The 16,416-nt window shown below is 34.7% G+C and overlaps 2 protein-coding genes across 3 annotated transcripts; one reads left to right on the top strand and one right to left on the bottom strand.

Moving 5' to 3' along the window:
- Positions 642-5,228, top strand: LOC109720493 (reticulon-like protein B21). 2 transcript variants are annotated; one of them, XM_020247645.1, is made up of 14 exons: positions 643-1,397; positions 1,502-1,522; positions 1,639-1,659; positions 1,742-1,807; positions 1,918-1,974; positions 2,113-2,181; positions 2,280-2,345; positions 2,444-2,546; positions 2,633-2,707; positions 2,825-2,975; positions 3,672-3,741; positions 3,907-3,972; positions 4,662-4,784; positions 4,926-5,228. In XM_020247645.1, the coding sequence occupies exons 1-14, from the start codon at positions 788-790 to the stop codon at positions 5,084-5,086; spliced, it is 1,659 nt and encodes a 552-aa protein (XP_020103234.1). In that variant the 5' UTR covers positions 643-787; the 3' UTR covers positions 5,087-5,228. The 2 variants fall into 2 exon arrangements, with proteins under 2 accessions (XP_020103235.1, XP_020103234.1); XM_020247646.1 differs by lacking the exon at positions 1,502-1,522 and having other exon boundaries at positions 642-1,397.
- On the bottom strand, positions 5,333-14,163 carry LOC109720002 (protein ROOT INITIATION DEFECTIVE 3-like). The gene is made up of 8 exons (XM_020246862.1): positions 14,065-14,163; positions 9,131-9,256; positions 8,428-8,561; positions 8,185-8,332; positions 7,830-8,029; positions 7,185-7,342; positions 6,317-6,546; positions 5,333-5,822 (listed from the first exon to the last, which is right to left on the bottom strand). The coding sequence occupies exons 1-8, from the start codon at positions 14,161-14,163 to the stop codon at positions 5,676-5,678; spliced, it is 1,242 nt and encodes a 413-aa protein (XP_020102451.1). The 3' UTR covers positions 5,333-5,675.

The raw sequence follows: 16,416 nt of genomic DNA, 5'->3' as shown, positions 1-16,416 counted from the left end.
ACCCTGTGGCTTAATATTTCGTTAAATTATATACCCCAAAATGGATAATAAAAAGAGAAAATTGAAATCACAGAGTACTAATTTGATATAAAAATAAAACCACATAGTACTAAATTGATACACTTGAAATCACAGGGCACTAAAGTGAGAAAGTGCGAAACCACATGATACTAACTTGATATACCTTAAACTATAAGATACTAAAATAAGAAATTATGAAACTACAGGAATATATTTGAAATTTTTTCTAGATTAATTGATATTGAAAAAATCATATTATGTGTAATATAATAGCTGTGTTCTAGACTTTATCCTTCTTTCCCCCACCTCCTCCCTTCATTGCCACAGTTAAATCTCATGAGCACAGGACAAAAAGGCATTAATGCATGCATAAAATAAAATATATTACACAAAGATAAATAAACACACCCCCCACATCACCACATGCATGTGAGAGCCTCCAATGACTTTGTGTGCTTTGGAGTCTACACCAAGTGATCCTTCCTTTGACACCCTTAAAAATATTACTATTTCACACTCAATTTTACCAATAAATTTTTACATGGTCTCTTCTTCTATCCCCACACTCCCCCACCTCTCTATCTCTCTCTCCCTCTCTCTCCACCATTATAGTAGATCTTAGAGAGAGGGAAAAAAAAAAGATAAAGAGAAAGAAGGGATCCTTCCAACACAATCCACCTCCCTCCACTCATTGCTGCAACCCCTTCCCCCAACAGTCAAAAGAAAACAGAGCCAAAAACAGGGGAGGAAAAAACAGGGGAGGGGAATGCAGGGGACTAGTGGTAACAGCAGTAATAACAACAACAGTACAAGGAGGAGGAGAGCCATAACTAGAAATGGAGTGGTTGTGAGATCAGTGTGGGAGACTAGGATGAAGATGGATGAGGTGCAGGGCGGAATCAAGGTGTTCAACGCCGGCGAGTGCGACGCCAACGCCGCCGACGAGGAGGGCCTCCGCGTCTACCGGAGGCTGCGGAGGAACCAGAGCGACGGCGCCGCCGCCGCCGAGCGGAAGAAGCGGAGGAGCTGGAGCACCTCCGGTAACGGCCCGGTCGCGCTGCGGAAGTCGCCGTCGGAGGTGTCGAATTCGCAGAAGGCGTCGGCGGCGGAGAAGCAGGTGTTGCTGATATGCGATGGGAAGGGTGAGGAGGAGGAGGAGGAGGTGGTAGAGGAGGAGAAAAAAGAGAGGTTTGATGATAAAGAGATGGATCAGCCATTGGAGAAGCCCAAGAATTCGGAAGAGGAGGAGGGGGTGGAAGAAGCAGAGGAAGAGGAAGAGGAGGAGAAGGAAATTAACAAGATTCATGAGATACCCATGTCGCCAAAAGTGAAAAACAACGCGGAATTGGATTCAGAAACCATTAAAACACCTCAAGGTGAGGTTTTTCACTTGATTTTTACGAGTAATTGTCGCGTGAAATTCGGGTTCTAATTCTTAAAAATTGATTTTTTTTTTTTTGTTTTCTTTCTTTTAATCCAGAAACCATTCAAATACATCAAGGTGAGAGTTTTTTTTAAAAAATTTTAACCTGATTTTTGTGTGAATTGTAATGTATTTTCTTCTGAACTTTGCTCTGATTTGGCTTCTGATTCTTAAAAATCGGATTTTTGATGCAGAGCCTATAAGATCTCTATCTGGTAAGCTTCTGCTGCTTCCTTTTTATTTGGGAATTAGAAAATTTTTTTTTTTTTGTTCTAACTAAAATTGGAATTGGTGCAGAGAACAAATCGGATCCAATGGTAGATTGTAGAGATTTGAATCCTGAGCCCGTAAAATCTCCTCAAGGTTTTATATAATCTCGTATAATTTTTATGGATCAAAAATGAGTTTTTTTTTTTCATTTAATTTAGGTTTCTAATTGCTAATTTTTATAATTTGGATTTGATTTAATGTAGAGAAGAAGCTGGTGGTGGCGATGAATCAAAGAGCTATAAATCCGGAGCCCTCTCCAGGTAAGATTTTCACATTTTTCGAATAAAAAATCTATATATTTTTTTCTTTTGTCCAAAAGAATAGTTTTTTTTTTTCTCTACTAATTTTATTTCGTTTTAATTGCTAACTTTTTCTTTTGCAATTTAATTTTAATGCAGAAAAAAAAAAACCGGAGCCCGTTATAATTCGCCGAGCAACGAAACCAGTCCCAACGAAATCACCTCCAGGTTTCTTTTTTTCCTTTTTTTCTTGCAATAAATTATTATTTTTTAAATTTTTGAAGATTTATCTCATCCAATTTTGATTAATTTTATTTTAATATTAGTTGAATTCTACGATAACGAAGTGCATGAGAACATAGGAGCCAATCACAACAAAATGCAAAACATTGGTAAGTTTCTAAACCATTTCATTAACTTAGAATTCGATTTCAAAATATTTTTTGAACAACTTATTTTTACTTACTTTCTTTTATTTCAAAATTTTCAGTGGATTTGGTGATGTGGAGAGACGTATCAAAATCCGCATTCGTGTTTGGGTTGGGGACATTTTCGCTCATCTCCTCTTCTTACGCCAAAGATCTAAATTTCTGGTCAGATATTTTACATTTAAACCAATTCCATAAAAATTTTGTACAAATTTTTACTAAAATTTCCCTCAAAATTTCGAATTCTACAGCTTGATCTCCTCAATCTCCTACCTGGGTCTTGTTTACTTGGCTTTAATGTTCCTTTACAAGTCCATTCTCCGCAGGTAAATCTCCAGATTCAGCAATTCTTTTTACTAAACTTATCCTGATGAATTCAAAGAGTCAAAAAAAATAAAAATAAAAAATCATATACTAAATTTATGTTGATGAGATCAAAATAGAGGAGAGGGTGTGGAATGTGATGAGGAGAGCTACTGCATGGTGGGAGAGGAAGAGGCAATTTGGGTTGTGAGGCTTCTTCTACCTTACATAAATGAGCTTCTGCTTAAGCTCAGAGCACTTTTCTCAGGGGACCCTGCAACCACCATGAAGGTGTGTGTATCTTCTTAGATCTCTACATCTCTTACATTCCTTCAAACCTTTCTTGTACATCAGAAATCATTTTGTCTAGACCTCGACCGCCACGTAGCTCATGGACCGTAAAAACAAGTTAAAAGCTCTTTTATCTAATGATACTGTTTGGTTAGATGTAGTTACAAATGCAGTGTAGTTACAGATGTATACAGCTAAAAATACAGCAGTTGCAGCTATATGCATCTTGTTTATAATTTGTTTGGTTGCCTACGGCTGAAAAATGATTTTTAAAACTTTATCATTTTATGTATATATGATGGTGAGATTACCCCCAATATAAAAAGATAATTAAGGAGGTAAGTATAACTTTTGTTTAAAGTTACTCTATCAAACTGCTGCATTTGAGCCTCCTCTTGCAGTTTCTACTGTAACAGTTGGAGTTAAATATATCAAAACAAACACTGAATTTGTATTTGCATGCAGTTACAACTGCAGCGCAGTTGTAACTACATGCAACCAAACGATCTCTTAGGGTTGGTTTATTTACTTTGTTGCTTGAGAAAGCTGTTTGTTGGTATGCGACATAAGTGAGGGATTTTCGATGTTTACGGTTTACCGGTGGTGACGTGGTGGACAAGGTCCATGAAAATGATCTTCTGAGCCTATAATAATGTTTGCACTAATACTAATGGGAGTGAGATGTGGATGTGCCAGCTGGCACTGCTTTTGTTTGCTCTGGCCAGGTGTGGGAGCAGTGTCACTGTTTGGACTCTGGCTAAACTAGGTGAAGTGCTTGAAAGCATCTTACCTATTTGTATACATTCTAATAATATTTCTCACCAGAAAAAAAAAAAAAAGAAAAAAAGAGAAAAAAAAAAAGAAAACAAAAGAAAAGGTCTAATTGTTCCTTTTCTTTTTCTATGTTTTGCTTTTGGTGAATGATATGCAGGGTTCTTCGGAGTCTTCACCGTTCCAAAAGTTTGCTCTTCGTATTCCATTCAGTTGGCTCGATATGGTACGCGAAATTTATCGACTCTTACGATAATAATAATAATAATATGAAATGATAGTAAAAAGGCTTCATCAGAGAAGTATCAGTGTATTGCTTTCTACGTGCTGAAATATATTGAATCTGATAGTTTATTTGCTTTGTGTACTCCTGATCCAGCTCAAATTTTTACTAATCTCTCTAGTACTTAGATTAATGTCTAAATAAATTAGAGAAAACCCATCTCCCACACACCTACCTAACTCACACCCAACCTAAAAAGCAGGGAAACCAAAAAAAAAAAAAAAAAAAAAAAAAAAAAGCACTTCGTACATGCCATGCCACCCAGTGATTGATTCTCTTTTTCCTTTCCACGTTCGCAAGCTAGAGTAATGATAAATGAGGGAAACAGTGGAAGGTTAAGTGTGGCCCATAGCTTAATTTTGGCTCCACATCCACATGCTGATGCAACTATAGACCTTTTCTTTTTTTTTATTTGATGTTTCTTTTTTATGGTACGATTGGAAACTTACAAAAAAGAAAAGGTTGGCTCTTATCATTTTACCTTCACTTACAAAGTTACTAGGCTTCAAAGTTACCCTTTTTGGTTAAAGAAAAAAGAAAAAGAAAATGTAAGTTGGGCTTTTAATACCATGCTTTGTGCAGTGTATGGAAGTGGATGATGAGTGAAAATGAATTGCTTTGTGACGTGATAGGCAAATTTTGGCTGGAGAGGGTTAGAGATGGGTGGGAGTCTTGCACCCACAAGAAGGCGGTCGCGGCCGCGGCCTTCACCCTCATATGGAACGTCTCCTCCACCGTCGCGCGTATCTGGGCCGGTAAAAACTACGCATTCTCTCTACGAAAGAACATTTCTGAAACTAACGTAAAACTTAAGAGCCTGTTTGGTTCAGTGTAAGTCATGCGATACAGGCCCTTAGTTTTATCGTCTGCACTAACTCTACGTATCTTTTTCGCAGTGTTCATGTTAGTCGTTGCAATTAAACTCTACCAGCAGCGAATCGCAGACGAATGGAGTAGCCGCGAAGAAGAGGTTGCAGAAGAGGGAGCAGAGGATTTCAGAAAGGAGCCCTCCCCTGTTGAGATCGGGAGAGGAACGAAGATAAAGAGGAGGCTCTGATTTGAAACATGATGGAAAGGGTATGATGACAATTGACAAAAGGGGTGAAATGTATGATGAATAATAATCCCTGTAATTCTGCAATTTCACACTTCTGATGAACATTTTGATGTTTCGTAATTGCATCTATGGCTTTATTTTATCTGCAGCAAGATTAAAGAGATCATTCCATGAGAAAAAAGATCACACGCGGAGCGCGTGATTCGCACCGAAACCACAGATTTTGTTCAGTGAATAGCACCACGGACGCGACTGTAATATTAAAATGTTCAGACACTAAAATGTTTAAGCAAAAATTCCAGTCCCTATGGGGAAAAAAAACAATAGAAAAATAAAATCCCTTTGTGTACAGAATTTTTACTTGTTTTGATCTCTCTCTCTCTCTCCATAAATTGTACATATACGTGCTTACAATATTTGAAAAACAAATCAAAATATACGGATGTTCCAAAAATTTTGTGAGCAGCTAAGAACTTAAAACAATGCACCACACAAAACCTCCGCGCCATTGCGGAAAATAAAAAAAGAAATAGGCTATAGAAAAATGCTCAACGGATAATACATTACTAAAGGTTTAGTTGCCAATGAACTAGGGTTCACTCAAGAGGTCATCTACAACCATATTTTGCAAATCTTGGTACAGCTTCTTCCATTGCTGCACCGCCTGTGTTAATTTTTCGCGCTCTAGCTTGATTCTTTCCAACTCGAGTTCGGCAGCACCAGACGAATTCTGCACCTGTAAAGTGAGAAGCAGAGTAGAGTCAAAACACGGGTAGAAGGATTTCCATACTACCATGAAAGAAAGGTAAAAATGCATCAAACATACATTAACTATTAGGGCATTTCGAAATGGGAACATAAACTTCAAACATATTTGATTTTAGAACCCAACCTTTCATTTCAGAAAATTTTGTATAACGCTATCAGAACTTAATTGGAAGTTACTAAATACTCTGTCAAATAAGAGAATATTTCGCTAAATCAAATAATCCGTCAAAAGAGTTAGATTCTGTGTGTTAATAATAAAAAAAAAGAAAAGAAATGTTAGTAATTACAAAATGCACTATAACTAGGGTAAGGTCGGTGTGTTTCGACCTAAAAGAAAATGCTTGAAAATATTACAGAAAGTGCTACACCAATTATGTGCTAATATTAGCTGCCAGACCCCCCCAAAAAAAGAAGAACAAAATAACTAAGAAAAGAGAAAATAGCAACAGTAAAAGATGAAACCTGAAGCTCTTTAATTTGACTCATCAGCACCTGCGAGCTCAAGTACTTGCTATCTAGCAGATCATTACAAAGACGCTGGTGCCCGATCACAGCCTTTGTATCAACCTCGCCATCTGTTGAGTCTGTGTACTTACTTAAGGAATGTGGTAATAACCAACTGCCACGTTTTGATAATGCTGGAGGAACAGAGTGAAGAGGTTCCCTAACAATAAGAACATTATTGACCGGACCTGGAGCATAAAAAAGATCACGCTTTTACTTCTTGAGCCGTGTGCTTTCCATATGTTAATGATTGTAGACACGAAATATGACAGCTTTCTGAGATCAAAGTTTTATTTTATTGTCATATTTGTGATAAATGAGTGTACCTGAACCTCAAGTAGGTCAAACTAATGTATCGGGCCCTCAACAAATTACAAACACAAAAAAAAAGTATAATCGTTTTAGTTTGTCAAGTTAAACTCTATCAGCTTTAGTAAAAGTAAAATCAAATTTCTCGGACTAACTAATAATCAACATCATTATCATCCAATTTTCCCCGATAATAGTAGGTGAAGTAAAGCATAAATGCAATGTGAGAAAGCTTCAGCAACAATTGACAAACATTTATAACCGATTTCCAGCCATACTCAACCCCCACAGTGCCAGAATCCAGTCCCAGCTAGATCAATCAGGAAAGAGGCTTGCCACAAAAACTATCAGTATAATCAGTACTATCAAGTTTTAACAAGTATTGTTGAAAAAATAGGTGCTTGTTTTGGAACAACATCCATAAAAAGTTGTGTAAGCCCATACAAGAAGAGTCAATATTTAAACGTGGTAAAAACTTTAGTTAATTTAAGAGAATATATAAAGTGAATAAAATCACCAATGAGCAAGGATTTCCCCAGAGCACAACCTTTAGCATGTTTAAGAACACGAGTTGCTTCCTTTCTTCTAATATCCCAAACTCGAACTGTACCATCATTTGATCCAAACACAAGGGTGGTTCCATCAACACTAAGCGCCATGCTTGTTATACCCTTGCTGCACGAGAAAGAGCATTTTGATATGTCAGTTCAAGGAAACCTAGTCTAACAGAATAGAAAAGGCAACAGTAGAGAATGTGTCCAGGATAAACATATACTGAATATGTACCTTAGACATTGTATTATACGTATATTTACAACATAATGTTTAAAGATTAAAAGCTAACTCAGCATACACAGCATTGCCTAGAGAGGTAACAGGAGTCAAGTGCCCAAATTCAAGAAGAATCTGGATGGGAAACCTCGACAGAATATAACACAATAACAACTGTACTCTGTTGGTTCCTATGCAAATGCATACACAGACCTATGACTATATGATTATATGCAACAACCATGTTGAATAACGAAATTCATGCTGTTAAAAAGGCCAAGGAAAACAGGTGCAATGATACTAACATAGAGAGTTGTTATATGCATTTCATTTCCGAAAATGTTTCAAGTGTCCAAAGATTCGGTGTCAATAAACTAAAAAATGTTAGAACCTGTCTGTATTTACGGTGCCAATGATGTACTCCCCATAGCTGCTATGAGGATTGCTTCCAACATTAAGTGCAGCAATATAGATCTTGCTATCTCTACCACCAGCATAGAATGTATGCTCCGCAGAGTCGATCACAATAGCATCAATAATTGCAGGAAATGATATGCTTCTCAATATCCTGCCCTCTGATAAACTCCAGATCTGTAATGCATACAACAACCATAAGAAATATAAGTATAAATATGATCGGAATAATATGGAAAACAACTGATATAACAGGAAAGTACAAACCAAGTTGGTTTTATCAAATGTTCGTTATACTAGATTCAAAGAACCAAAAGATGATATAACTAAACCTTGCATGTCTTGTCCATAGAAGACGAAACTACAATGGAGTTGCATAACCCATGGCCTGAAACAATGTCGGTCACAGGGAAAATATGTTCACTGAAGCTATATATGTAAAGCCTCCCAGACTCGGCCGCTGCCATACTATCAAACATCCTGCCATGTTATTAGAAGAACAAAATAGATCACTAAAACTATGTTAAGTTCAAATGTTAAAACACACAAGAAACGGCAAAGGATTCGCTATGTACTTCATAAGGGACCAAACTCTGATGCTTCCGTCCTCAGAACCAGAGATTAGCAGAGACTCATCATCTGAAAGGGTGAGACAAGTCACCGCGCGTAAATGGGCGTTCCACTTATTGAGCAGCTTTCCACTAGCCACCTGCAATGATAGGATAGATTTTTTCCAGTTACAGGCGCTCCTGATAGGAGATAATCAACAAAAAAAGATATCGAAAACCAATATTAACATTTATAATGCCAAAGCCAGCACCAAGTAGGGTCTTCCCACTTTCATTGATATAAAGTGATGAAAGGCATAATCAATAAAAACTCAAAATTTGAGTTCTATGATTATAAGTATTGAATGAGAGACAGTAAAATGTATGGATTGCCTCTGTACTATACTGATATCGCTATATCGTTCCGGTACTTTCACTTGAACTCTTTGATCCCTATATTTAGTCGCAGATCATAAAAAAATCTCATTTTTCGCACAAAATAACTACTTTACCCATTCACAAGTAAATGCTCACTTACTTTAGTTTACTTCAAACAGGATTAAATGGTCATAAGAAAGTGCAATATATGTAAAAGTCCGGTGATATACAAGTACCGAGCAGCAATATCAGAATAGTAGGGGGCCTGCAGATTTATTTACCTAAGGAGAAAATGCAAAAGTAATTATATGATTTTGATGAAAAGTATCAGAACTACGGCGCAAATAATCACCTCCCACAAATAGATAGCCCCCGAAGATCCTCCACCTATGATATAAGCGCCTTCGGAATTGGACACGAGGGGACCGATTGGCTCCGCGGGGAAGCTCTTCGTCGCCACAGCGGAGGCTCCAGCAACCTACGCCCGCGTCCACCGGAGACGATGCGATCACCAACTCCTCCATTAACGGCGTAGAGAGAGAGAGAGAGAGAGAGAGAGAGAGAGAGGACGACGACGAAGAAGAAGAAGGGTTTAAGGGTTTTATAAAAGGGCTTATTTTTACCTTTTTCTTAAAAAAAAATTGAGTAGATCAGAACCGTTCATCTTGCATAGACGAACCTAAATACTCTGGACGGCTCTGATTAAACAAGTGCTTGATTAAGCTAATGTGATCCAATCAGATCGACCGACCCAATCTCAAAAATTATCGAACTCGAATAAATATTCTTTTAACTGAATTAAAATTCACGTACTCCTATAATTGGGACAAATCAAATTATTATGAATAAATTGAACTTTACAAATTTCTTTAATTAGTTTGTTTTAAAAAATAATAAGTATCTCGAGGATCAAAATGATTTGATGATGAACGCATATTGTTTTAGAATTTAAATTTTTTTAAAGTTTCTATAATAAAAGTTATTACTAGTTCACTTTTGATGCGTAATTTAAAACCGGATTCGAATTTGAACATTTTGTATCATCCAAAATTTGGGGCAAAATCAGGACCAGTCACACATAATGTGCATGTGTTTGTTCAATTTGGGTTCGATTCGGATCGGCCCTTTAGCCCAAATTCACTGGGCTCTCCCAGCTACAAAAAGCCTGGCCCGGTCCAAGTAATCTGCTCTTAAAATATTGCATAGTTGAGGGGCTTTCATGCAATTCTTATACAAAAATCTCGAGAAATTTTAGTTTTACACCACTCATTGTAGGGTTGACAAAAATTTAAATAATTTTTATTAAAATAATTAATATTATTTAAATGAAGTAAATATAAGATGTATATTTTATTTTAGAGTGTATGAGCAGCGGCGTTACTAAAAAATTTTTATATTACTAGTACCATCAAACGTGAGTGGGGCCCCACTCCTCTCCATCAACTTAGGAGACTCGTCAAAAGAGAAATGCTCCTTTGTACGGCAAAAAGTCGGGCACAAATTTTATAACCGTACATCTAAAAATTTAAAATTTAAAATTTATTTAATGTTTAAAAAAATAAAATTGGTGTGAGATATTGCTCTTTAATTTGGTAGATAAAACATAAAATTTGTATCTACCTACTGAATGTATAAATAGAGTAGAATATGCTTGTTTTACTGAAATAGAGTTCAGATTGAAATAGATTTTCAGATGTACTAAAGTTTAAGTTTAAATTACTTTTTTTCTGCTATTTGTTAGTATAGTTGTGGAATTAAAGTTTTCTCAATTTCACTTTATTTGATAGGAAGTGAATAGCATGTACGATATTTNGTATATTTTATTTTAGAGTATATTAGCCGCGTTACTTAAAAAAATTTTATATTACTAGTACCATCAAACGTGAGTGGGGCCCACTCCTCTCCATCAACTTAGGAGACTCGTCAAAAGAGAAATGCTCCTTTGTACGGCAAAAAGTTGGGCATAAATTTTATAACCGTACATCTAAAATTTAAAATTTAAAATTTAAAATTTATTTAATATTTTAAAAAATAAAATTGGCGTGAGATATCGCTCTTTAATTTGATAGATAAAACATAAAATTTGTATCTACCTTCTGAATGTATAAATAGCAATAGAATATGCTTGTTTTACTGAAAATAGAGTTCAGATTGAAATAAATTTTCAGATGAACTAAAGCTTAAATTTAAATTACTTTTCTTTTGCTATTTGTTAGTATAGTTGTGGAATTAAAGTTTTCTCAATTTCACTTTATTTGATAGGAAGTGAATAGCATTTACGATATTTGTGTGAGAGATTGATTAATATTTTATTATTTTATTATTTTTTTAGTAATTGATTTTGATATTTTAGACACGTTGAGTTTCTACTAGCTGAACAGTTATATATGATAAATTTAAAAATAAAAATTAATATTTACGATCGAAGATTATTTCATCATTCTTTATTTCTGGCGAAACAAATATATTCTAAAATATAAAAGAAAAAATATTGGTACGTCCTTAATGTGCGTAGTAGCTAGAGCGCAAAGAAAACAGAGACAGTGAGAGGGACCCCATAAAATAAAGACATAAATGTACCCTTGTACTATGTCGATTGTAATTTAAAAGCTCTTACCTTCTATTTGAACAGGTTTTTAAAAGCTCTTACCTTTTGTTTGAACAGTTTTAGTTTTCAATTTTTCCATATCATTGTACTGGAAACAGTTCAAAAGTCAAAGAGATTCACTCATAAAAAGAACTTAACAATATTATTACAAATTCCCTACAACACTGCTCTAATTTGTTATTAATTTGTAAAGAATATTAATAGTATAAAGCGCTTGGTATTTCTAACATCACTTTCTGAGATAAGTTTATAATTCAACTTACTTATTTTGAGATCAAAATCAATATAACCCACCAAATGTATATACTAAACTAATTATATTATGCCAATTACAACAATATAGACTAGATTTTTATAAATTTTTTACTATAGTTTATTTAAATTTCAAAAAATTTAGAGTGAAAAAAAGTTGTGAGATTTGAACAAATAGATCTAGTGATGTGAAAACATCTGATTAATAAATATAGGGTAAACTTCAAATACCACTACTGTAATTTTGTACTTTCTCATTTTAGTACCATGTGGTTTAAAGTGTATCAATTTAGTATCATGTGGTTTTATTTTTATTTTTTCGTCGGTTCCTCCGTTAATTTTTTGTTAAATTATATACAAAAAACTTCAAATACCCCACCACATATAGTTTATCAAATATTCACTTTAATACCCTTTAGTTTTAACTTTGTCGTTGATTTAATAAAAAAAAATAGTGGATGAGATAACAAAAAGAGAAAAATGAAACCACAGGATGCGAAAGTGAGAAAGTGTGAAATCATAGAGATGGTATTTGAAATTTTTTCGTAAATATAATAATACTTTTGTGTTTTTATGTAAATAATAATAATAATGCTAAATTACAGAAAACTCTCCTGTCAATACTCGCTTTTTCACTTTATCCCGTGTCATTCAAAAACCTACACTTTATCCTCTTAAAAAATGATAAAATGTTCACTTTGGCCCCGCTGTTAGTGTTTCGTTAAGGTTCTGTTTATATCTTATTTTTATACCCAAAATATTCCTAAAATTCTTCTTATCCATATCACACACATGCCCTCGACCGCCGCCTCGCCCTTTGCCGCCTCGCACTCTCCCATCCCTCTATCCATGTCCAGACATACGCTCTCGCCCTTCTTCGTCGTGGGGATTAATAAGATTGGAGAGGAGGAGATGAAGAAGATGAGGATAATTTGATCATTTTGTCACACTGTATTATTCTGTAAATATTTTTGTAGTTTTTTAAAAAATAAAGTGTAAATGTTTGAATGACAGAAGCGAAAAATAAAAAAAAATATTAACAAAATAATTTTATANGGTCATTTAATGCGCGCCAGAACGTACGGCAGGGTAGTATACGTATGTCAAGAAATACGCGGGAGGCTATTGTATAGGAGGGGCATTTTGGTCCGGCGGCGGAAAAAGCGGACCGAATCTGCAAAAAGGAAAAAGGTGGCCCGGTTTTGCAAAACTCCAAAATAAGTAAATTTTTTATGCAAATTGGCCTATTTTATTTCAGGCGAAATAAATATATTCTAAAATATAAAAGAAAAAATATTGGTACGTCCTTATTGTGCGTAATAGCTAGAGCGCGAAGAAAACAGAGATAGTGAGAGGGACCCCATAAAATAAAGACATAAATGTACCCTTGTACTATGTTGATTGTAATTTAAAAGCTCTTACCTTCTATTTGAACAGGTTTTCAAAAGCTCTTACCTTTTTGATTGACAATTTTAGTTTTCAATTTTTCCATAACATTGTACTTTAAACAGTTCAAAAGTCAAAGAGATTCACTCATAAAAAGAACTTACCAATATTGTTACAAATCCCCCACAACGCTGCTCTAATTTGTTATTAATTTGTAAAGAATATTAATAGTATAAAGCGCTTGGTATTTCTAGCATCACTTTCGGAGATAAGTTCAGAATCCAATTTACTTATTTTGAGGTCAAAATCAATATAACCCACCAAATATATATACTAAACTAATTATATTATGCCAATTATAACAATATAGACTAGATTTTTATAAATTTTTTACTATAGTTTATTTAAATTTCAAAAAATTTAGAGTGAAAAAAAGTTGTGAGATTTGAACAAATAGATCTAGTGATGTGAAAACATCTGATTAATAAATATGGGGTAAATCTCAAATACTACCATTGTAGTTTTGCCCTTTTTCATTTTAATACCATATGGTTTAAAGTGTATCAATTTAGTACCATATGATTTTATTTTTATTTTTTCGCCAGTTCCTCCGTTAATTTTTTGTTAAACTATATACAAAAAACTTCAAATACCCCACATATAATTTATCAAATATTCACTTTAATACCCTTGAGTTTTAACTTTGTCATTAATTTAATAAAAAAAAAATAGTGGATGAGATAACAAAAAAAGAAAAATGAAACCACAGGATGCGAAAGTGAGAAAGTGTGAAATCATAGAAATGGTATTTGAAATTTTTTCGTAAATATAATAATACTTTTGTGTTTTTATGTAAATAATAATAATAATAATGCTAAATTAGAGAAAACTCTCCTGTCAATACCCGCTTTTTTACTTTATCCCGTGTCATTCAAAAACCTACACTTTATCCTCTTAAAAAATAATAAAATGTTCACTTTGGCCCCGCTGTGGCGCTGTCAGTGTTTCGTTAAGGTTCTGTTTATATCTTATTTTTATACCCAAAATATTTCTGAAATTCTCCTTATCCATATCACACACATGCCCTCGACCGCCGCCTCGCCCTTTGCCGCCTCGCACTCTCCCATCCCCCTATCCATGCCCAGACATACGCTCTCGCCCTTCTCCGTCGTGGGGATTAGTAAGATTGGAGAGGAGGAGATGAAAAAGATAAGAATAATTTGATCATTTTGTCACACTGTATTATTCTGTAAGTATTTTTGTAGTTTTTAAAAAGATAAAATGTAAATTTTTGAATGACAGAAGCGAAAAATTAAAAAAAAAATATTAACAAAATAATTTTATATAATTTAGCCTAATAATAATAATAATAATTATTGTGGCGGAAAAGGCTTGCACTGTTTTGGGCAGCCAAAGGGCAGAAAGCAAAAGCAAATTTGGTACAAGTGGAATAATAGTGGCCGAACGGAGAGACCAGATTGGTCCTTGTCCAGTCTGCTCCACACGACGCGGTCCCATCCGCACGCTTCCTCCCTCCCTCCCTCCCTCTTCCCTCTAAAAAGTAAAAACCACAACCTCCCTTCGGTATAAATTATTCCCTGCACCGGTTTTGTTAAGTATCCCACGTGAACCACACACTATCTAATTTCTGATACCCCAAGTTTTATCCCAATCACTGCTCGTACCCGAATGGATCGGATATATGATATATTCCATGCTAAACGGATATAGTTTCGGATATAAATATCGAAAACGAAATCCGATAAATTTAAATTCAGATATGAATTTTGGTTGTACCTGATCCGAACTCGAATTGCTTTTACATTAATATATATATATAGAGTCCGGCTACTATACTCTTATGAGTACGATCGTCCTCGTACTCATAAGTTTTTTTTGATGATAGAGTTTCCGAATCGACGATCCACATCGTTAAACATTATCTAGCGCATTTAAAACTTCTAGAAATCAAATTTCATAACTTTTCGACATCATTTACCTTACGATCAAAAGCTCACAAAATTAACAATTTTTAACGGCCGGTATGGGATACTTGCTAGTTTAACAGTGGAAAAGAATTGGAATAGATTGAATTTTTGATAGAAAATTCTATTCACTACCTAGATAAGAATCAATAACTCCGATTTTAAATTGAAAGATCCGATCATTCATTTTTAGGACGTCATTCGATTTTGACCGTTCATTTTATGCCCGCTTGATCGATGGACTTTATTATGATTTCGAAAAATTACGAAATTTATTTTCTAGAAGTTTCAAATACTCTAAATCATATTTAACGGAGTGGATCGTCGATTCGGAAGCTCTATCATCGAAAACAACTTTTGAGTACTAAGGGCCCAATACTCATAAGAGTATAGTAGCCCGGAGGCCTCCATGCTCTATATAGAGCAGGGCTGCTGTGCTCTCAGGAGCACGGAGGCCTCCGTGCTCCTGAGCCGTTTTCGATAATGGAATTTTCGAGTCGACGATCGGCTCCGTTAGACTTGATCTAGGTTATTTGAAGTTTCTAGAAAATAATTGTTGCGATTTTTTGATATCATTTATCTAGTGATCGAAAGGATTCAAAATTAATAATTTTTAATGGTTGATATCTGTCGTTTTCAAGTTTAATGGTGTAGAAGTATTCAAATCAGATGAAATTTTGATACAAAATTTTTTATACTATTTACAACAAGATCAATATTTATGATCGAAAATTTTAGTGCTAAATCACCACTTTTTATAGGATTTTTATTTTCATCCGTTAAAAATTATTGATTTTAAATTCTTTCGATTGCTAGGTAAATGATATCGAAAAATCGCAAAAATTATTTTCTAGAAACTTCAAATACGTTAGATCAAGTCTAACGGAGCCGATCGTCGATTCGAAAATTCCATCATCGAAAACGGCTCAGGAGCACAGAGGCCTCCGTGCTCCTGAGAGCACAGGAGCCCTACTCTATATAGTTGATATTATAGTTGAGTTTGTATTTTAAAATTTTAAATTTAATGTAAAATATTTTGAAATTTTGTAAAGAGAAATAATTGTTTCGGATTCGGGTTTGCAGGTTCGGATTTTTGGTCGGGTTGAACGGGTTCAGTAGTCAGGTTCTGGTTCGGATTTTTAAAAAATTCATCCCAAATCTGATCTGTTGACATCTCTATTATGTGTACGTACTCTATTATAGAATGTATATTTTATACAAATTATTATCGAAGAGAATTTTCTTTTGAATTCTGTATTTTAAAAAGTTGGTAAGATAAGACAAGTAAGCAATTTTGAATTATAAAGAGTCTCGGGTGCAGATTTTATACCTGCATTATAGGTGTACAAGTCCGGTAGTATTGCTCATAAATAGGTAGCACGCTATCCGTTTCGTTTATTTTATTTA

Source organism: Ananas comosus, linkage group 14 (genome assembly GCF_001540865.1).
Source record: "Ananas comosus cultivar F153 linkage group 14, ASM154086v1, whole genome shotgun sequence".
In the NCBI taxonomy this organism is placed as follows: Eukaryota; Viridiplantae; Streptophyta; class Magnoliopsida; order Poales; family Bromeliaceae; genus Ananas; species Ananas comosus.
Note: the sequence above shows the minus strand (reverse complement) of the source record. Positions and strands in the feature narration are given on the sequence as shown.

Bases quoted from the DNA above. Each gene is read 5' to 3' on its own strand.
- LOC109720493 (XM_020247645.1), top strand. From the start codon at position 788: ATGCAGGGGACTAGTGGTAACAGCAGTAATAACAACAACAGTACAAGG. The intron at 1,975-2,112 runs GTAAGATTTTCA...ATTTTAATGCAG, and splicing joins AAATCCGGAGCCCTCTCCAG to AAAAAAAAAAACCGGAGCCC. The intron at 4,785-4,925 runs GTAAAAACTACG...TCTTTTTCGCAG, and splicing joins CGTCGCGCGTATCTGGGCCG to TGTTCATGTTAGTCGTTGCA.
- LOC109720002 (XM_020246862.1), bottom strand. From the start codon at position 14,163: ATGGATAGGGGGATGGGAGAGTGCGAGGCGGCAAAGGGCGAGGCGGCG. The intron at 9,257-14,064 runs GTATAAAAATAA...ACGCGGGCGTAG, and splicing joins GAATTTCAGAAATATTTTGG to GTTGCTGGAGCCTCCGCTGT. The intron at 8,030-8,184 runs GTTTAGTTATAT...TATGCATTACAG, and splicing joins CTATGGACAAGACATGCAAG to ATCTGGAGTTTATCAGAGGG.